Here is a 22,430-nt window from a genome sequence, read left to right as displayed (position 1 = left end):
GTGCCAACTACAGTGGTGTCTTTAATTAGCTCAGCTCAATTCAATTCAGTTCAGTTCAGCTCAATTCTTGACAATATTTTTAGTATTTTCACATATCACTATTCATTTCTGTTTATTTCAGTTCAGTTCAATTCAGTTCAGCTCAGCCGTTTTATGCCGAAAAGAACATGCCCTTAGTTTTTCGTCATTTTAATATATGCTTGTTTAGTAGGGGTGGATTCAGGATTTTAAATTCAAATTTTGGTATAATACTCTCTCTATTTTTAAAGTGAATCTAATATTGTACTAATTTCTTACAATATAGCTAGGATATAAGAAACCATCAGTTTATTTCATAAATTTAACTGCTTGAAAGGTGTACGTATGATAGATTACTATACATAATACATATACTTATATGGTAACTGGTAAAGCTTTAAAGAATACATGAAGTTTCATAGCTAGGCAAATGACAAAGCCTGCTTACGACTTTATTTTCACTTATCCCTACATTATACTTGTGTCCAAATCAAGCTGATCTCTCACATGGTAAACCTGCAACATGTTTCGGACAAAATTAAATATTGAACATGGTTTTTTTCTATGCATAATCAAAAAAATAACTAGCGAATTTTGTAATGTCAAAAGCTCTATGTTGGCGACTTCTATAGTTGCAAAGTTCACAAGCAAGCAAACAAAGTAAATAAAATAACTACCGAATTATGTTATCATTCGTTTTAAAGGTTCTCATAAAACATGTAAAAACAACATATCCCTCTTACACACAGGTACACCCAAGTGTATGTAATAATACGTGCATCATACATTCATACACACGTGCGACATAGACCAATTACTAAATCAACACAAAGATTAAAAAAAAAAAGTGTTTCAAGATATTGATCTAGCATTTTTACCTCTTATAATATCATTAGTAATCGGATCACTGCTTTATCACCTTAGATATCATCAACAATAGCCTCCTCTATTCATCATGCTATTAGCCTCAAACTTGTTAGCACTTGAACTAGCTGAATATTCTTCTTTCTTGAAACTGGAAGAGTGTGATGCGTTCATCTCTTTTTTGACGGCAAACTTAGAATTAGAACTCGCCATGGATTGGGCTGCACTTCCATAATGGGCCGAGCCACTATATCCTTGTTGTTTACCATAGCCTGCAACCTGGTTCTGGCTTGCATATGTATTGTTTGCGGCCCAATTACTTCCATGTCCACCACTAACATTATGGGCTGGGTACTTGGTCAATATTTCATCCATAATCTCATAGACATCCTCATCCACACACTGATCATAATCGTCATCATATGATTTATGGGCTGAGTGACCAAGCTGGTTTGGCCCAAATCCGTTGTTGGACTTTGTTGCCCATCCATGTTGCCCGTGTTCTCGATTTGGGCCGGAGTATTTGGCGGGTGAATTAGCCCAACCACTACTCTTGTTTGCCACCATGTGGTCCTCTCTATGCATCCCGTGATGAGTTTGGGCTGGACTCAAGAACTTGCTTCGTGCACTGGCCCAACCTTGATCCGTTTTCCCCATCATCTGGCCCTCGTTATGCATTGACATGTCTGCTTGATAATGTTTCTCCATCATAGGGCCTTTTGCAAGGCTCGATTGACGAGTTTGAGTTGGGCCAGAGAATTTAGTGGGCGAATTAGCCCAACCAATATTTGGTTTTCCCATCATATGATCTTCTTCGTGCATTGCAAGGCCCGAGTGTTGAGTTTGAACTTGGGCTGGGCTTGAAAATTTAGAGTTTGAGTTAGCCCAACCGTGATCCTCATTTTGTGTAATGAGGCCTGGTTGATGAGTTTTAACTGGGCTGATGTACTTTGGACTAGTTAGCAAGGTGGGCTTACTAGCGTAACCACCTTCGAGACCGGCTTCGTCGTAATTGTAAGCCTTTTGCCCTCGTTCGTTGTACTTGGATTGACCCATATTGTATGCTTGGCCTGAGCTAGAGTACTTATTGGGCTTATTGGCCCAACCATTCTCCATTTCTCCCATCATATGATTATTCTTGTTATGCATTGTATGGCTTGAGTGCTCACCTGAGGTTGGGCTGGAGCACTTAGGGGAATTGTTGGTCCAATCTTGGCCCATACTACTCTCCTGCCTTTTCATTTTTTGCATGGAATGATGGCCCTGTTGAACATGAATTGATGGGCTTGGAAGGGCCCGTTGGGCATGGGCATAGTGATTGGTGGACTTATTGGCCCTAGCATTACTGGACTCATATGCATCAAAGTCATCGACAGATTGGCCCAATAAAAGTTCTCGGGACGAGCTGTCGTACCTCGATTGGTTAGAACTGTTCTCCCAATTGTAGTTGGCATAGTTGGATTGGTTCTTACTCTCTTGGTGCTCATACTCAGAGAAGCTTTTCTGATGGGCACCATAAGAATAAGTGGGCTTGTATAATTTCATGGATGACATTAGCTAATTTTTAATGTGATGATATATAGTTCAATTTTTGGTTGGTTTGAAATTTGGGTTGGAATGGATTGGTATAGCATTGAACGTTTAAATATGGTTATATAGGGTGCAAGAAGAAATAATTTTAATATATTGGCACAAAGATGAAATGGAAATTAGAATGTATTCTTGCTCCACTTGTATTATTTTCATTATCAAAATCTTTATGGTACTGAAAAGATTATATAATTCTAATTTTACAACGTGCAATTGCATAGGCATATATTCCATGCCTTTAGCTTTTATAGTTTGGAATATATAATCTATCAACGGAAGGAATCAGAAACACATTTGCTTTATTTTATTAACTACGTACAACTATACTAATATATTAAAAAGGATTCTTAAGCAAGTTTACATGTCATGTGGCACTCTCTATGTAGTTGCTTCATACCATGTTATCATTATGCATATTAAAAAAAAAGGAACATGATCCATATTTTAACTAGTTATTAGGCCCGGGCTATGCCTCGGGTAAGAAAAAATTTCATTGATTAATATAATACTTTATGATAATAATACTAAATACAATTTAGCCTAGTGGTTAAAACTTTAGTATATATACTTGAGGTCTCAGGATCAAACCTTATAGTCTACAATTTCTTAATTTTTTTATTGTACATGGATTACATGAACTAAAACTCCCTAGAGAGAGCGCCACGTGGCACAGTTTCTTGTTTTCGCACGTCTTTTAATATATTTGTATAGATGTTTTTTAATATGAAAATGTTAATAATCCGAGCCATCACTTAGGACTATAAACTACTTTTCGATAACAGATATGGTATATATATAATTAATACTATTAAAATCAAGGTACTACTCATTTTATTAAACCAATAACTTATCTAGAACACCCACTTTTCTCAACAAACATTATTTAATTTTCAAACAGATTTAGGGACACAATAAAAATTTTGAAGATAAGAGAAATATAAGTGTCAATATTTAGTTTACCTTCTAGTATTATAACAATAAAAAGTTATATTTATTGGGTCATGTGTGCTTCGTTTATTTAAGATAGCATTTCCTTGTGTCCATATCGCCTTCTTATCTGTGTTCAAATCCATTTATTTTCAGGCCAAAAGAAAATGGTAGTTCCTCTGTTTTGTTTTAAATGCAACAATTTTCATTTTGGGCCATTTCAAATTAAATGCAATAATTTCATAAGATTAGTAATACATATTAGATCACCTCTCATATCCAAAAAATAAATTTATAGGATCATATCCAGCAAGAATAAAAATTTATATATATTTTAGTAGCTAGTATTCCTAGAGTGAAAGGAATATGAGTCGTAGAAGATAAAAGGAATATGAATCGTAGACGATAGACTTATAGAAGCACTTACTTCGGATGAGCTCTCACCAGGCAAGTAAGCACTATTTTATGCCCATAAAAATGTTATTCCATTATGGACTATTTCCAGTCATTTGAACGACTAGTGGGAATGGGATTTACTATTCCATAACTAGTGATATCAGAATCATACTTCTTTAATTAGTGTTATATGATCGTAGTACGTACCATATCAACATTTTATAGGTATCATGATTTTTAAGAATTTTGCTTTTGTGGTGTGGTGGCGAGTGTTGCTTGGGTGGATTCCGTATTTTTAATTTTTTTTTGGCTAAAACTATAACCAAAAAGTTTAAATTCCACTATACTTAAATTGCTCTCCGAGCATCTTCGACAAAATTTTGCGGGTATCAACCAATTTAATTCGTTGATAAAGTCTTGTAAGAATAATGTTTAAGATTTAACATTAAATCTCGTCTAAAACAATGCTTATACAAACGCATCATAAAACGATCACCCAAACATGAGAAAGATCGTTTTTGAAGATTAGCAAGCTAAACTCTTTTTTTAACGCAAAGGAGGAAAATTATATTAGTAACGACTTGAAGGCCCAAAATACATCATACAACCCAAAAACTAGCAAATAACACAACTTAAACAACTTGAAACAGAGTAATATACAGTCACAAAATGGATCATCAAGAGAAGATATGAAACAAGAGCTTTAGGGCCTATAGCAGATGGTCTAGCAGGGAACAAACAATTAATATTTTTGGGGATGTATGTTGTGAAATATGCAATTAAAGGAACAAACAATTAATTAATGAATAATTTACACAATGATTTAACGTAGTTCACTAACAATATGTTAGCTATGTTCACACAGCAACGAGATGTGATTTTATTAGGTTTAGGAGAGAGTACATAATACATAATACAAAATATGATGGCATAAGTTAATTATAGGACTTATATAGTACCGTACTAATTAACCTAAACAGATGTGCCTAAACCCGAACTAAAACAAACTCAATATAATCGATAACCTATACCGAAAGTTTTCGGGGCATTGCCCCCACGCCCCCACCAGGGCTTGGTTAATGCTAGTGCCAAATAATTAATTTAAGCCATAGTTCAACAATATACATTGGTTAATGCTACCCATCTATTAGAGATGGGCACCAAGTTGGATTTTATACTTAAGTAAATGTCTAACACCCACGGTGAAGCTACAAGGGGGTTGGCCCCTGCGGCTCCATCCTTGCGGTCCATATATAATTTTAAAGTGGCCCTTGTAGATTTTTAAGATATATTTTATTAAACTAGCTAAAATATTGCATGCTTGTTCTTACTTGAGTAGTAAAATGGGATAATCAAAAATAAGTGTTTTTATGAATTTGCTTTAAATATTCTTGGTTCATTAACTTTTGAATTCTAGCTTTGCCTTTACTTAACACTATATGAAAATCAAATAATGGGCTTTCTTTTCCATTTCTATCATCTATTAGTATGGATAAAAGGTAAATTACACAATCTTATATCTTGTTTGTAGAGAGTAAGTTAATCTCAAGATCCATGAGACATGCCCTATGTTAAGGGCACGAGAAAGTTAACAGTTTCAGAGTATGTCTCTTCAGTCTTCACCTTTAAAAAGTTAAGTTTCAAGTTCAGTAAGTATAAATAAGTTTAATTAAATGAGCCTAGATAAGTTATGTTAAGTTCAGATGAGTTCTAACATCTTATAAAAAATAACTTTATTAAATTACAATAAATTCAGTTAAGTTAATTTTGGAGAACTCGGATGAAGGGAATGCACCCTTACACTTCATGTATCTTAAGTAAGATCGGGCAAGCTTCACCAATTTCAGAGATTGTTTTATCAATACTCATCTAACTTGTTAGTTGTTTTTCCCTTTTCATGGTAAAGCACCTATGTCCATATCTCCTTACATATCCTCGATGCAGTAGCCAATAAATCAATGCTTTTGCTAAGTTTCTAGCATCTCCTTTTCAAGTCTTTGTCTTGTGTATATACATTTATCAATTTTACAAGCATAATAACTGTCATCCACTAGTTTAAGTTGACAAAGAATGGAAGAAACATATTCCCCTGCTGCTGAATCTGGTTTCTTTACAAAGAGCTCTAGTCTTTCCCTCCTCATATGCTTTATTGGGAAATAATTTAAGCATCAAATAAATTATACGCATCTTTACCAGAACTTATTCCATCAGTTTCAAAATTAAAACATAATTACTCGAATTAGCTATACAAGTATGTAGGAAAAGAAAAACCAGACTCAATGTGCATTGCTGAACTCCTGTATTTACATACATTTTACATAATGAAGATAAACAAAAGACTTCAACAAGTGGGAAAATAATAAAGAACAACACTGTATAACACCATAAAAGAAAATTCAGTACATAGTTGGGATTTATGATGATCTAACACTTAGCATTACATCAACTGCAACACTAGCATATATGGAGATGAGTAATACATGATAATTTGCGACGAAGAGGATCCTTTTCCATTTGATGCTTCAGCAAAGGACACTGAACAACCACTAAATCTCTAAGTCCAGAAGGTAGACATTCATCGACGAAATATTTAAGCTTCGGACATCTCCTGATAGAAAGAGAAGTGAGATTCGGAATACCCAGGAAAGATATTGATTTCAAGTTCAGGAAACCGCTGATGGCTAACCCATTCAACGACGATGGAAGACAATGATCATCATCATCTGGGAAGGAGTGGATTGAATTTGAAGAGTATCCTACATCAGAAACAGATAGCTTTTGAAGAGAATTAAGGTTGTGCAACTTCCACTCTTTAAATGGTTGCTGAATGTTAAGTCCATAGAAGTAGACTGATATCAAGTTTATGGGTAGACCGCCTTCTGGGAAGCAGCGGACTTTTGGGCAATTTGTGAGAATAAAGTCTTGGAGAGAGGTGAAGCTATGCATTTGATTTGGGAGATTCTCCAGGTTTTCACAAACTGAAATCAAAAGATTTCGTAGGCCAGGAAGAAGAACATCTTTTGGGAATGAGACGAGATAAGGACACCCACTTATTGTTAATTTGGTGAGATAACCAAGTTTGGATGTACTTAAACCTTCTCTAAACAATGAAAGCTCTCCTCTATCTATCAATCCTAAAGTTGGAGAAGAATTATAAGCTTCAATACCATCTCTACTGAAAAAATTTAACAGAGATTGGCAATTGACAACTTCTACAACCTCTAGAGATATATTTTCATCAAGAGAGAAGCATCGTCTGCTGAATTCCACCAACTGTAGTTTCCGGCAATTGGAAATAGCCAGTTGTCGAAGAGTCGTAGATAGCTGATCAACCATGAAAAGGGATGAACAATCTTCTAATACCAACTTCTGGAGATGAGGGAGGGTTGGAAGTGAGGCATCTAGCTTCTTACAATGTTGTATCTCAAGTGTCTCTAACAAAGGGAGACATGAAGGTAAAGATAAATGTTGTAGGAGGGGAGAATCCTTGATTGAAAGCTCTTGAAGGTTAGAAAAACCCTTAGTATCAGCTGATGAAATTAACCAACTTTCCCAAGAAAACATAGACTTGAATTTCAGAGTTTTCAATGCCGGAAAAGGGTTTGAACAACCAACACCGTAAAAGTCATCATCTACTGATTTAAGACCGCGCATTTCTTGAACCACAAGTTCCTTCAGTGAAGGAAGCTTCCCTAGTGATGGTAATGATTCACATCTCTCACAACCTATTAGCCTTATGACAACCATCTTAGTGAAAGAAGGGTCACTCAACCAACTTGGGAATGTCAATCCCTTGTAGTTTCTTAGAGTTAACACTTTTGTGGATCTGTGAGGGTGTAGCTGATCTAACACATCTATCTTAGTGTTGTCATCAATCCCATTAGTGAAGGTTCCCCATTCCCATACCATCTCCAACTCATGAAGACACGATTTCTCATTCAACCTTGCTTCTCCTGCATCGTTGGAGTTCACCAAATTCTCTAAGCCAGCTATGGTTAACTTTCCTCGAAGCTGCTTCAAGTTCTTCAACTCTTTTATTATGGGTGCATTAGCTCCTAAGACAAATCTGTGTAACGTTTGCAGGTTTGTCAGATTCCCTAACCCCAATGGCATCTGATTCAGAGAGGTACCATCAATATCAAGATGGCGAAGGTTGATTAGACACCTCATATTCGTCGATAATTTCTGAAGTTTAACGCAACCCTTCAGCAACAAAGTTTGGAGATTAACAAGGTTGCTTACTGAATTCGGCAATTCATCAAAATCATTGTATGAGAGATTGAGATACCGTAAGAGCTTTAAGTCACCTATAGATTCTGGAAAACTTGTAATTCCCAGGCTCGGTAGCAATAGCACCCTTATGTACTGAAAATGTCCTATAAGCTCAAGTACTCGGCTTGAGGAACTGGGATGCTTGTCAAATTGAGCAAAAGTACGAAAGTGGCTTATGTTCTTAAACTGAAATAGATCTTCACATTCATCTAGTTTGGAGAAAGATAAATGTCGAGCTCTATAACCTTTCCTTACTGAACATTCCTTCATCACCAACCATAAATCACCAACAACTTGTCGGGCCAAATCACTTTGTAAGTTGTGCATTTTGAACCATTTTGATCCTTTTGTGCTGGGTTCAAAAAATGATCTTGATACTAGCTCATGGAAATACTCATGGCCTATGTCTTCAATTCGCTTGTTCCCTACATTTTCAGGTAGGAAGCCTTCAGCCATCCATAACAAAATGACATCCTCCTCTGTAAAAGCATGATCATTGGGAAATATAGCGCAGTAAGAGAAACAACGTTTCAAATGTGATGGAAGGTCATAATAACTCAACTCCAATACCTGTAAAACTCTACTCTTACTCATGCTCAAAATATCAGTGTTGAGACTCTCTTGCCACTCGCTCTCCTCCTCCACTTTGGTCCTTAAAAGGCCTCCAAGAGTTTTTGCTACCAGGGGTAGCCCTTTGCACACCCTTACCATTTCAGCTCTCGTTAGACTAATATTTGGACTTACGGCAATATTGGCATCATCAAAGGCATGTTGCAAAATTAGATGCCAACAGTCATCATCTGCAAGACACTCCAATAAAATCATATTATTCATTTGTGGATTCATAATTCTCGCAACTTTCTGAATTCTGGTGGTAACTATAACCCTGCTTCCTTTTGCCCCTGCTCTTAGTGGAGTGCGTAGGTCATCCCAATCACTGTACATCACACTCCACATGTCATCAAGTATAATCAAGAATCGTTTGTTTCTAAGCACTTGCTGCAATCGTACTTGAGCTTGATTTAAATCACAAAATGAATTGGCTTCACCAGTGATTGAATTCAGAATTGATGTTGTTATCCTTTTAGCATCAAACATTTGAGATACATAAACCCATGCTTTCAAAGAAAACACGTCCACTTCTTCATCATTGTAGATAAGTTGAGCAAGAGTCGTCTTACCAATGCCTCCTTTTCCAACAATAGGAATCACAATATAGTTCCCAGAGCTTGAGTTCTCGTCATGTAGTAACCGATGCATGATTTCCTTCTTGTCACCTTCCCGTCCATATACAAATGGCTCACATAATAAAGAAGTTGATTCTCGCCAGCTTTGCCAACGTGGTGCTGTTGTTGTGGGTACTATTTGCTGATGCATCACATGAACTGATAGCCCTAAGCCCTCAGTTTGGCTTAAAATTTCTTCCAATTGTTGACTAATCTCTTCTATCCTCACCGAAAAATCTTGGCCAGAGTTAAACATAAAAGATAAATGCTCTATAGCTTTTGAACCACCAACAATAATGCTTTCCGCCTGTTAGAAGACGATTCCTACGTGTTACTCCAGGGTTATATAGTAGGAAGGCGCCATGGAAATTCGATAGATAAATAAGTAAAAGCATCACAATTTATTTGAAAGTTCACATCAAATTGTATAGTCAATAATAATAAGCTCATTGTTCAAGAAGTAAATCTCAATTCTGTACTCTAATAAAATCAATCCTTCAATACAATTATCACAATATTAACAAGTTCCAAAAAATTCTAACCACTTTGTAATCTATAAGCCTCACTAAGTTCCAATAAGTTGCATCCTAGGGTGTCTTTAGTTGGGAGGAAAGTGTTTTGCACGAAGACTATTTTCCTCACTTTCCTCTGTTTGGTTTGCACCGGATCAAGCAAGGGAAAATATGGGTTGAACTTCATTTTTCAAGGATCGAAAATAACTTTCCCTAGAGAGGCAAGGAAGCCGCACTTTAGCCCACTCTATAAAAACAATACCACAACATAAACGCCTTGCGTTTTGGAGCTGATGTAGGATGCTCATCGTACACCTCATACCAACATCTACTAATTGAACATAAACAAAGGAAAATGGGTTCAAAGAAAAGTTACTTACCTTGCAACCAAACAAAGAAAAATCAATTTAGAATTGAGTTTTCCTCTAGAAAATGGTTTTCATGGAAAACCACTTTACTTTGGAAATGTTTCGGTGTAACCAAACACACCCATGATTTAACAAGAAATCACGAAAATATGCCTGAACCTTATAACAGCTATGATTAAGGTTGAACCAACTTTCTCATTGAATTGCAAATATATTATAGATAGTACTATTGTGCACGGGAATGCTCCCCTGTTTATCAATCTGCGACATTTTATCGAACAGGTGAAATGCAAGATCAAAACACTATAAGATGGAAGATCAATTATAAGAAATAAAAAACCAAAAAATACAACCTTGAATCATGAGAAACAATCCCACAAAAGCAAGGAGCAGGGGCAGATTTCAAGCTTCCCGCGCAAGTATATAAGTAATCCATTTGCAGACCAAGTTAACGAGAAAACACAGTGGAAGAATTGATTCTCTGTTTCGTTCTTCTGGAATTTGAGGTTTTGAAGTAAGAAATACTACCTCTGTTTTTATTTAGTTACAACATTCACCTCTTTGCACAAACTTTAAGGGATGAGAAAAAAGAGTATAATTGACCCACTTATCCCTGCTATTAGTACTGATCAGGTTCAAAAAAGTAGGTGAAGTAAGGGTAATATAGTCAAATTATCCTAAAAACTTTCATAAAAAGGAAAATGTTGCAACTAATAAAAACACCTAAAAGTAGAAATTGTTATAACGTAATAGATACAGAGGTAGTATATTGTGGCCAGTTTATGCTCCGCCAATGATATACAAATACTTACTCCATTCTGTTTCAAATGAAACACTGCTGAAATGAAACACGGGGTGAAATAACACTATTCATTGATCAATTTTGACTCCAATTTGTCGTTATTAAGAAAAATATAGTCAAGTGGGATGTTGAGATTTGTCTCGATGCATACTATCAAATTATAACTTTTTTATATTTTTTACGTGTGCACAACTAAATATACTAATTATTAAATAAGTGCGTTGGCTTGCGTGAAAAATCAAAGGTTTCATTTAAAACATAACAGAAAAAATATATATTTTTCAGTTTTTTCACCATAAACCTTTGACAAATTTTTTTTGCAACACATACCCTTTCAATTTTCCAAATTCACCATATACCTTCTATATTTCAAAAAATAAATCCACTTACCTTTTTGACTGACGGTGTTAGACTTTTGTTAGTCATTAGGCCCTAATCCTACCACAATCCTAGTTAACTAACCTAAATCAAACCCTAACTCTAATCTAATACACTAACTTGGACCCTAACCCTAACCACCCCTCCTCCACCCCTTATCCCCCACTACCCCATCACCCCCTCACCACCACCCCCTCACCACCACTACCTCCTCACCACCATCACCTCACCACCACCCCCTCCTCTTCTCCCGCTGACCCCCTTCCCCCGTTGACCCTCTTCCCCTCCCTTGTTATCGGCCTGTCACGAACCCCCTCCCCAACTGTTGCGCAACGGCTGCGAGGGAAGGGGAGGGGGGATACACGACTGCAGGGGAAGAAGAGTGGAGGGGGCGGCGTGACTGGCGGGGAAAGGGAGGGGAAGGGGGCTGCAGTGGAGGGGTGTGGGGGGATGCGTGGTGAGACAGTGGGTGGCTAGGGGTAAGTGATAGGTAGGGGTGGTGGTTACGGTTAGGGTTAGGGTTATGGTATTAGATAAGGGGTTAAATTAAGGTTAGTATTTGGCTTATGTTTATGTTAGTTTATTAGGGTTAGGGGGATTAGGACATAATGACTAGCGAAAGTCTAACACCATTAGTCATAAGGGCAAATTGATATATTTTTTTGAAAAGTGGAAGGTATATGGTGAATTTGGAAACTTGCGAGGATATACAGTCCCAAAAAATTTCTTAGGGGTATATGGTGATAAAACCTTATATTGTTTTTGGAGTTAAAATTCTTCAATTGATATGAAGTCAAACCTCATCTATAGTGGAAGTCATAAACTAAAAGAAAAATATCCAATTGAAATAAACTTAATTCTAATATGGCAAATCATGATCATAGAGGTTTTGAACAAATACCCCACCGTGAGAGGGGTGTACAAAACTCATAAAGGAGACTAAACCTATCACACGTATGGGACTTGTTGAAAACTAAGAAAAATAAACTAGAGAAAGAAGGCTTACCATGGACAAAAACATCAATGGCAACCCTCTAGGAGGTTTTATGTGAAAAGAGGAGAGGAGTAGATAGCGGCTAGGGTTTTTGTAAATCAATTTGATATATGACTAAAGTCTTGTATATTTATTATATAAGCCAAGAGGATTTATATATGTTGTCCATCCCTATGAAAAGACTTATATGCTCCTAGTTTGGAGCATAAAGAAACATATTCAAAGTTTATCATTTATTTCCTGATTTACAATTATGCATATAAGGAAAATGTTAAAACAGAATACTACCATAAAAAATTGGATTTTTGAACTAGAATAATACAAACTTTTGCCGAAAGTTCTCCTGATAGGTCAATACCAGTTGTAACTTGTTGTAGCAGGTCACTATGACACGTGTCATTTATCTTATTGGTTGATTCTTTAATTTTTTATTTCAATTTGAAAAACAAAAAACAAAACCAACATTTTCCTTTTGATACAAACATGTTGGTTGGGTTTGGTGTACTTCGAGGGCGAGGTGGCTGGGTTTGGTGTAGTTCGAGGGTGGGGTGGTTGGGGTTGTTGTATTTCGGGGGTGAGATAGTGAGGGGTGGTGGGTTTCAAGGCTACGGTTGCTAGGATTGGTGGTTTTCGGGGGGTGGGATGACTGAGTTTGGTGGTTTTCTGGGATGAAGGGGTGGAGAGAGTGGTTTTCGGGGGTGACAGAATGTTGGGGGTGGTTTTCGGTGGTTTTTGCCCATGGACGTAGCCAAATTGGTGAACCACGTAAATCTACTATATGATTTTCATTGTTTTGCATTCATTATTTGTTTCTCTCTCACGTCTGTCATAACAAATTGGTATCAGAGCTTTGTGTTCAATCTGTGTGGGGAAGATGTCTGGGATGAATATGAAGATCGATAAATTCACTGGGAGGAATAGTTTCAGTCTGTCGCATTAAGATGCAGGCTTTACTGAAGCAACAGGGGTTGTGGACACAGTTGGCAAAGAAGTCAACAACGGATTCAGTCACCGCTGAGATGGAAGATCTAGAGGAAAAGGCGCACCAGTTTCGAGTAAAATTAGAGGTTTGAGCTCATATTAGAGGATTTAAGTAGTCAATCCTCTAATATGGGTGTTTGGTAAATAAAGATTTGAAATAGTTTTTTCAACTCAAAAAGCTCTTTTATAAAAAGCTACTGGGATGAGCTTTTTGATATTAGAGGTTTGAGAATGAGTGAATTGCTACCCTTACTAAGTAAGGTATCTCTAAACATGTCATGAGATTATGTTTTTTTTATTTCTCTAATTTTTCTTATTCTTGTAATTTTTTTGTTAATCTTGCATTGGTCTTAGTGTTCAATCTCCACTAGGGGAAAAAAAAAGGAAGGGCTGCGCAGGAAGGGCTGCGCAGGAAGGGCTGCACTTTTTCCAAAAGCGCAGCCCTACTAAGTGAAGGGCTGCGCTTTTTCAAAAGCGCAGTCCTTCACTTAGTAGGGCTGCGCTTTTGGAAAAAGTGCAGCCCTTCTGTATGTAAGAAGGGTTGCGCTTTTCCCAAATGCGCAGCCCTACTAAGTGAAGGGCTGCAGTTTTTAAAAAAGCGCAGCCCTTCTGCTATGTAGGGCTGCGCTTTTGTCCCTTTTTAAAAAAAATTGAAATAAAAAAGTTCGCGGGCTTCAAATATTAAGCGGGATTCGTCAAATATATTATCCCTCATTCTCTCTCCTCTCTCACATCCCTCATCCCTTTTTCTCCTTCTCTCACGTCCCTCCTCCCTTTCCTCCTTCTCTCTCATCCTCTCTTCTCTCTCAAAAACTCCCATAAAAATTGCGACAAAAATCCTGAAATGATTTGCACGAATCATGCCGACGGAGTCCGATTGCCTATCGTGATACCTTTTCGGAAGTGGAACGGGCCAACGAGTCAAACTCACCGCTATGCCGTGACGTTTAGGCTTTTTAAGCCATCCAAGTTCGTTTAAGCCTCCAAATAGGCATTTTAAGTATTTCCGAAATTTTTTTTTCCTTAATTATGTATTAGGGTTTTGTTTTATGTATTTAAACATTATTAGGTTAATGTTTGGAGGTAGTTCTTGTATTTTCAGATCTATAATGTTCTTGTATACTTCTCTTTGTTTTGATTAATGTTCTTGTATACTTCTCTTTGTTTTGATTAATGTTCTTGTATACTTTTTTTGTTTTGATTTAATGTTCTTGTATACTTCTCTTTGTTTTGATTAATGTTCTTGTATTTTCATATTCGTTTTGATTAATGTTCTTGTATTTTCAGATCTATAATTTCTTCTCTTCTGTATATTAGTTTTTGTTCCTTTTTTTCATTTTCGTTTCTTTCTTTTTTTTTGTTTTGGGTTTATCTTCGTTTCGTTTCTCTTCTCTTCTGTATAATTTCAGAAAATGTGAGATTATGAGTAAAAAATGTCAAAAAAAAAGAATTTTTTTTTGGAAAATGATATATGTAGCCCTTAGGGCTATGTATAAAGTGCTTAAAATGGAAATAAAATATTGAATCAAGCATTTATTACCTCAATTGATGTGAAAATGTGTCTTGAATTCTTAAATTGTTTCCATTTAAAGAAATGTATTTAATGCTTATATGTAGCCCTAAGGGCTACATATAACATTACCCTTTTTTTTTTGTAGGAAGGGTTGCGCTTTTTAGGTAAAAGCGCAGCCCTTCTAGCCATGAAGGGCTGCGCTTTTACCTAAAAAGTGCAGCCCTTCTAGCTATGAAGGGCTGCGCTTTTACCTAAAAAGCGCAACCCTTCACAGTGAAGGGTTGCGCTTTTCTAGCGCAGCCCTACTAAAAATGTGAAGGGCTGCTATTGAAAGGGCTGCTGTCAAAAAGCGCAGCCCTACAGGCCTTTTTCAGCGCAGCCCTTCTTCATTTTTCCACTAGTGCTCTGATCTTCTTTTTCTTGTATGTCTTATTCCAAATATGTATTCACCAAACATATTTCTTTTATAATCTATAAAAGGTACCAAAATGGATTATGCTCATGTTCTTATTAAAATATTTGCACATTATCAATTCATAAATTTGGATATTTAAATTTTTTTAAATAATTGATTAATATTGAATTTGATGGATGTGGTTAAAATTATTATTTATTAGTATGTCTTATCCCCAATAATAGATATTCTCCAAACATATTTATTTTATAAACAACAACAAGTATAAGAGTGAAAATGATGTCAACGACCTTATTGATCATTTTACACAATCAAGTATTAATCAGCTATCAACTACTTATCAAAAACCTTTATACTCCCTCCGTTTCCTAAATATCTTCCCTCTTTCCATTTAAGTGCGTTTCTAAAAGATCTTCCCTCTTTTACTTTATTCCTTATTTGAAATTTGTTTTCCCTTTTTTACCCTCTCATGTCCCTATCATATGGTCCACCATTACATTACTAATTCAATTTTTCTCCCTTTCTCTCTCCTACTTTAACCCATTTTTATTTGTTTATTTATCTTAACCCCTTTCTCTCTCCTACTTTACCCACCCCACACCCCACACAAGTGGATCCTCCTTGGTATATGTAGGAACAGTAACAAGGAAGATCTTTAGGAAACAAAGGGAATACAAACAGCTTATATCAGCTAATATAATTAGCTAACAGTCAAAAGCTATCCATTAATTGTCAAACAGGGCCATAGTAAAATGTTGTACTTTATGACAAGAAAACCATATTAAAAACACTAGAGTTTTACAAATCTTCGAAGTATTAAATAGATATAGTATGTTTGATAAGAGAAATTTTAACTTTTAGAGTTTGAGTTATCATATATACTTATCAATGAACAATCGTGAATCAATAAAATTAAAAGGAGATTGATACCATCTACTCGGTGGATAAACTATGATTATCCGAACGATATGGAGGATGTGACATTGAAAAATATGCTCACATTTATAAAAATTTTAAAGCAAATTGTTTTTCAACTCTCTTTTTCTTTTAACGTTTTTCATGTTCGGAACCATATTTTCTAAATCGAGAAGGCATAATTAAAATAACTAAACAATCCTTCGACTCTTTTTTGTAGAATCTGGACTCAATTAACTTCTCTCACTTTATATTGCTACTTTGCTACTTCTCTTTTCAAATACAAAAGTTAAAATTAGTAACCAATATTTTTCCCCATTTAATACAAAAATATAGTGATACTCAAAAATCAGAAATTAATATACACCAACATCAATAAGCAAAAGTCAGAATCTCAAACTAGTAAAATAAAAATTAAACTAAGCAAAATACAATTACTTGAATTTCTGAATTTGTAGATGTGAATTTAGAGAGGATGACACATGTAAATTTATAGCTATTATAGGAATTCAATTTTCAAGCTCGTTGGAGAAGATGTCAGTGATGTGAATTTTGTAGCTTCATACTAGAAACTAGAATCGGGTAAAAAAAAAATAAAAAAAAAATTCCAAATTTTGAAAACGTACTACTTGGTTGTGATTCGAGTTGAAATATAGAATTAGGAGAAAGTCCAGTGTTAAGGAGAAAAGTAAGGAGAGAGAGAAATCTGAGCCCTCTAATTTTGAGGAGAAAAGTTAAGTTGTCTGTTTCGTATTGTACTGTGGTGCCAAATATTTTGAGCTCACCCGTTAAAGATTATTTTTTAAAAATTGGGACTGACCTCTAATAATTGTGAGGCCCTTTGCTGAGTTCCAGTTTGGACTTGCTCAATACCGGGCCTAAGACTATCCTCTAGAGATAAACTACCAAATATATAATTAATGATGTTGAGTTGGACTCAGATATAACTACATCTACCCAATGGGTAGATTAACCACTTCTAAATTGTAATAGAACATTAAAATATAATTGTTGATGTTAAGTTGGATTAGCTCATATTAAATTTTATTAGTAGTGGTAATTTACCCACTAAGTCAACCAAATTTTGCCTTGTAGTTGTACTATATCCAAGGAAGTTAAAAGAACATTATACGAAGTACTTATAGAAGAGTGTAACATACCATAAACTTGGTGTCATTATCCTTATATTCGGAGCTATGACTATCATTCATGATCGACAATTCGTAAATTTGAGCTTGAGTTGCAAATGCATCCAACACATCTTCTAAGTCATACGCCAAATCTTGGAGGTCCTGCATCCATGACTTCACAGCATTGCTTTGGACTTGCTTTTGCTCAGCATCACTTAAAACTGCCTCTATAATTCTTAGTTGTTTCTCCCATTGTTTGATGGTTTTTTGTTGGATTCCTCCTTTCACTAACCTCATAAACAAATTTACTCCTCGGGAAAATAACTTCTCAAACAGCACTTGTAGAAATGCTGATAGAATTGTTTCTCCTATTATTCCCATATTACTGAATATTGACTCACTTTTATTTTCAATTGTAGTAGATTAATTCAATGAATTCCAGAGTTTTCTTCTTGAAGAAAATATACTGGAATTATTTGAGTAGAAATGTCAAAAACCCATGGTTTGAGTTAGTCAATAGTCAACCTTTTAATGTATTTTATCTACCCACTCACAATCCCTCAATAACCAAGTTTATTTCCAGGAAAATTCTAGGAAACACATATAGTTTTGGGTTATTGTTAGGGCTGGCAATCAGGTCGGGTCGGGTCAGGTTCAGGTCGACCTATTTAGGTAAACAGGTCAGAACCTATGAACCCGAACCCGACCTATTTAGGTAAACAGGTCAGAAAATTAAACCTGAACCCGACCCAAAGTTAATCGGGTTGACCCGAACCCGACCTGTTTAACCCGATTGCTGAATAACTTCAACTTTGCCCAAAAAAATCCTAATTTTTTACAGACTTTTTTCTAACACACATCGATCTATTCCAAATTTCCAACTATCCAACATTCAAATTTATAACAAAGAAATCGGCATCCAATTGCATCCAACATTCAAGTTAGAAAATTAAAAGTTAAATCCAAGTATCCAACTACACAAATAGTCAAGTACCAACATTCAAATTTCAAACAAAGAAACCAACACTCCATCAAAATATACTAAATACGCTAGAAGTTAATTTGCAACTAAAATATAAAAGTTTGCCAACTACAATACAAAATCAATCAAACATCATTATAAAATCAGCATCAAGCTTGGCTAGACATGGGAGTTCTCTTCTTCCTCTGATGAAGCCTCCAAATCAACATGATTAGAAGGGAGGTCAGCCATCTGCATTAACAGATATGAAGCAAAAAATAAGAACAACTTAACTAAACTGTTATAGTACAAAACAAGAGAAAAAAATGAAGATACAAAACGACTATAAAAGAGGGAAAAAAACAGCAAATATCGAGTTCAAAAAAACAGCAAACTAAACATTTCCATCAGTAAGACTAACAACTGAACATAACAAAATGACGATACAAAACAGAGGGGAAAAGAAATTACAAAACATAGGCGAAAACAAGATTAAACAAACTGAAGAACTAAACAAAATGATTAAAGAGAAAATGAAATTCGAAAAACTAAACAAACTGAAACAAATTCGAAGGATTAAAGATAAAGTGACAAAAACAAAGTGAACTCACCAAGATTTGAACTAAACAAAATGAAACTTATGTAGCAAACTCACTGAACAAAAGATGATTAAACAAAAAATAATATTTGAAGAACTAAACAAATTTGAAGGATTAAAGATAAAGTGGAAAGAAACAAAATGAACTCACCAAAATTTGGACTAAGGGCGACGCAAGAATGAAAGAGTGAGAAAGAGAGAGTTGAAAATTGAAATGTTAGGGTTTTTGGCTTTGTGCCGTTTAGGTTTTGTGAAATGTTAGGGTTTTACTTTTTAACCTTTGTTTTTATACTGCAGTCATAACTCATAAATGACAGGGTTTTATCTTTTATGTTTTTACATTGGGCTTGGCCCAAATTCGGTATATTAACTCAAATTTTAAACGGGTTATGTGGGTTATTTTCGGGTTGAGATTTTCAACCCGAACCTAACCCAATTAATTTCAGGTCGGGTTCAGGTCGACCCAATTACTTAAATGGGTCGAATTTTTTTTCCCAAACCCGTTTATTTCGGGTCGGGTTCGGGTCGTGTTATCAGGTTGGGTCGACTTTTGCCAGCCCTAGTTATTGTATTTGTAGTCTATAGAAATAATTGCTGATATTTGGCTTTTCTTGGCGAGTATGCGATGACTAGGCTCATATTTCAATCTAGCTAGTAGAGTGCTAATCTCTATTATATAAACCAAGGGAGGAGGTGTGGTGTCCTCTTTTGAAGTGACTAATATACCCTTAATGATCTAATTAATGGAATGAAAAAAATTACAAAAGCAAATCATTTAAAAATTCTCATTCCAACTTGCATTTAAAATAAGTTTTAAAATGGTATATGCATCAAATACTTCAATCAAAATTAAATGGACAAAATATTTATATACCTTATAAAAAAAAGATGGCATACATAACGTGCACATGAAAAGTCTGAACATTCACTATCTTTGATACTATTTAATTCAGTTAAACCGACTCATTATTTTTGTTTCATTCTGTTCAATATTCATTCAAAAAAATTAATGTTAACAATCACTCACAACCTTTTTATTTTTTTACATTAGCGAATTAATATATCTAAATTCATCTAATTGTTGAATTTTTCACATTTAAGTTTAATCATAAATAAAGTACGAATGGAGTATCTAATAGAATAACAAATTTTGAAATTAACGCACGTATCGCGTGCATATGAAAGCTAGTTGGTCTATATGATAATGACTTTTGAGATGATAGCATAAACAAAATTAGTCCTATCTTTAGTCCAAGATGCAATTAGTTTATATTTTAATTTGTTTAGAAATACTTATAGTGTTTACTATTTATTTCTTGAAATTAAGGATGAGGAGCTAGCTCATGTGGTAGAACACTCCCCTCTGATCTGTGAGGTCAGGGGTTCGATCCTTACCCCCAGCATTATGTTGGGGTATTTCCTTAGCATGCTTTGCATGCTTTACCAGCCAATGTGCTGGTAGTTCCTACAAGGCTAGTAGCCTGGGTAGGGGTTAGCCCTTGGGCTGACTTAATTTCCCAATCAAAAAAAAAACAAAAAAAAAGTTATTTCTTAAAATTGATTGTCTTTGGTGATTTATATTTTAGGAAAAATATAGTCATATGAGATCATGTTAGATTCATTTTAATATATATTCTTTTATTATCTTTTTTTTTATAATTTTTACTTATTGATAATTTTAAAATTCTAATGTTTGAAATCATGAATTGGCAAACATGAAAATTAATATATTAAATGATGCAATTAATTCCGAATGGAGGATGTGTCTAAAAATAACCACTACCTCCAACCGAATCAATTTTTACGCGAAGAAGAGAAAGCACATGTCTTACTCTATCTATTTCCTAAACCAGTATTTGTATACGGTTTGCAATGAATATAGGGAGAATAATGTAGTAATTTTTTAGTAAGTTATTCGATTATAATCATTTTTTGTGAAAATGTAATCATTTTGAAAAGATTGATTCTACATGCCTGCGTAGTTGGATCGGATTAACCTGTGCGAGGTTGCGGTCCAGTAGGACACTTCTCCTTATACTTCTCCTTACGAATAAAAAAAATACATATATATATATATATATATATATATATATATATGTATGTATATGGAAGTGAGTTCATATGAAAACGCATACTTACATGAGAAATGAGAATGAATTTTACGCGTTATAACTCTAACGAATAAGTGATGTAACTCTAATGAAGAAGTACTATAACTCCAAAATAAAAGAATATTAGAAAAAATAAATTCAAAAAAGTTTCTTTTTTTGGGCTTGAAATTTTTTAGGGGGTATAACTCTAATGAACAAGTGTTGTAACTCTAATCCAATCGTGTGGTTGAGATTCATTCTCATTTCTCATGTAAGGAGCATTCTCATGTGATCTTGCCCCTACACATGGAAACCAATCAAATCCTACACTTGTCGCAACATTTTTTAGGGGGTATACTTTCTCCAAATCGCAACATTAATTTGCATTTTCACACTTGTCGAGGCATAATTTTGTGCATTAATAGCTTTGGTTATGTATTTATAGAAATTATGCAAATGAGGTATTAATAAACTACACATGGAGACCAATCAAATCTCATATGACTATACAATCCTTCAAATGATCACCAAATTCTAGAGATAAATATTCACCACCACGATCGGATCGCAGTGCCTCAATTTTCTTCCCAAGTTAGTTTTGTACTTCATTCTGGAATTCCTTAAATTTTCAAAGGATTCTAACTTATGTCGCATGAGGTACACAAATCCAAATCTGCTTACATCATCAGTAAAAGTAATGAAGTAAAAGTATCCTCCCCTAGCCAAATTACTCATAGGTCCACACACATCCGTATGTATGAGGGCTAAAAGGTCATTGACTCTTTCACTTGAACCTGTGAAAGGAGACTTTGTCATTTTCCCCATCAAGCAAAACTCACAAGTACCAAATGATTCGAAATCATATGATTTGAGAATTCCATCTTTATGAAGCTTCTCAATATGCTTTGAGCTTATGTGGCCTAATCGACGGTGCCATAGGTATGTAGGGTTTGAATCATTTATTTGCTTTATATTTCTTATTGTCTATGTTATAGATATGGGTTTTTAAATCAAGCACATATAAACCATTTGATAACTTAGCGAAGAAATAGTACATATCATTCAATTATACAGAACAACAATTATTCTCTTTTATAAATGAATAACCTTCGGGATCCAAAACAGGAATCGAATTGAAATAATGTTCTTCGTGATAGTAGAAACATAATAACAATTATTAAGCTCTAAAACTAATCTTAAAGGATAAGATATAATATGTACTCTCACTGCCAATGTAGTAACTCTTGCTCCATTGCCAACGCGAAGATCTGATCTAGTTCTCCCCTTTCCCAATGTTCTACTTCTTTTGAGGCCGTGCATATTAGAAAGAATGTGCGAACCACATGCGGTATAAAATACCCAAGAAGCAGAAGTTGCTAAGTTAACTTCTATAACATACATATCTGAACTAGAAACTCCTTTCTTTTGATCCTTCAGATACTTGGGGCAACTACTTTTCCAATGACCAACCTTGTTACGA

General features: G+C 35.1%; 2 protein-coding genes and 1 long non-coding RNA gene across 3 annotated transcripts; all 3 read right to left on the bottom strand.

The window, feature by feature from the left end:
• Nucleotides 1-312: 312 nt before the first annotated feature.
• On the bottom strand, nt 313-2,580 carry LOC104887540 (hypothetical protein). Its single transcript, XM_010672194.4, has 2 exons — nt 897-2,580; nt 313-534 (listed from the first exon to the last, which is right to left on the bottom strand). The coding sequence occupies exon 1, from the start codon at nt 2,434-2,436 to the stop codon at nt 949-951; it is 1,488 nt and encodes a 495-aa protein (XP_010670496.2). The 5' UTR covers nt 2,437-2,580; the 3' UTR covers nt 313-534; nt 897-948.
• Nucleotides 2,581-6,047: 3,467 nt separating this feature from the next.
• LOC104887541 (putative disease resistance protein At3g14460) lies at nt 6,048-10,961 on the bottom strand. The gene is made up of 2 exons (XM_019248026.3): nt 10,527-10,961; nt 6,048-9,600 (listed from the first exon to the last, which is right to left on the bottom strand). The coding sequence occupies exon 2, from the start codon at nt 9,547-9,549 to the stop codon at nt 6,250-6,252; it is 3,300 nt and encodes a 1,099-aa protein (XP_019103571.2). The 5' UTR covers nt 9,550-9,600; nt 10,527-10,961; the 3' UTR covers nt 6,048-6,249.
• Nucleotides 10,962-18,198: 7,237 nt separating this feature from the next.
• On the bottom strand, nt 18,199-19,167 carry LOC125495069 (uncharacterized). Its single transcript, XR_007271747.2, has 2 exons — nt 19,012-19,167; nt 18,199-18,514 (listed from the first exon to the last, which is right to left on the bottom strand). It is a non-coding gene; the product is annotated as an uncharacterized LOC125495069 (long non-coding RNA).
• Between the last annotated feature and the right edge of the window lie 3,263 nt (nt 19,168-22,430).

The sequence above is a fragment of the Beta vulgaris genome, chromosome 2, assembly GCF_026745355.1.
Source record: "Beta vulgaris subsp. vulgaris cultivar EL10 chromosome 2, EL10.2, whole genome shotgun sequence".
NCBI classification, from domain to species: Eukaryota; Viridiplantae; Streptophyta; class Magnoliopsida; order Caryophyllales; family Amaranthaceae; genus Beta; species Beta vulgaris.
Note: the sequence above shows the minus strand (reverse complement) of the source record. Positions and strands in the feature narration are given on the sequence as shown.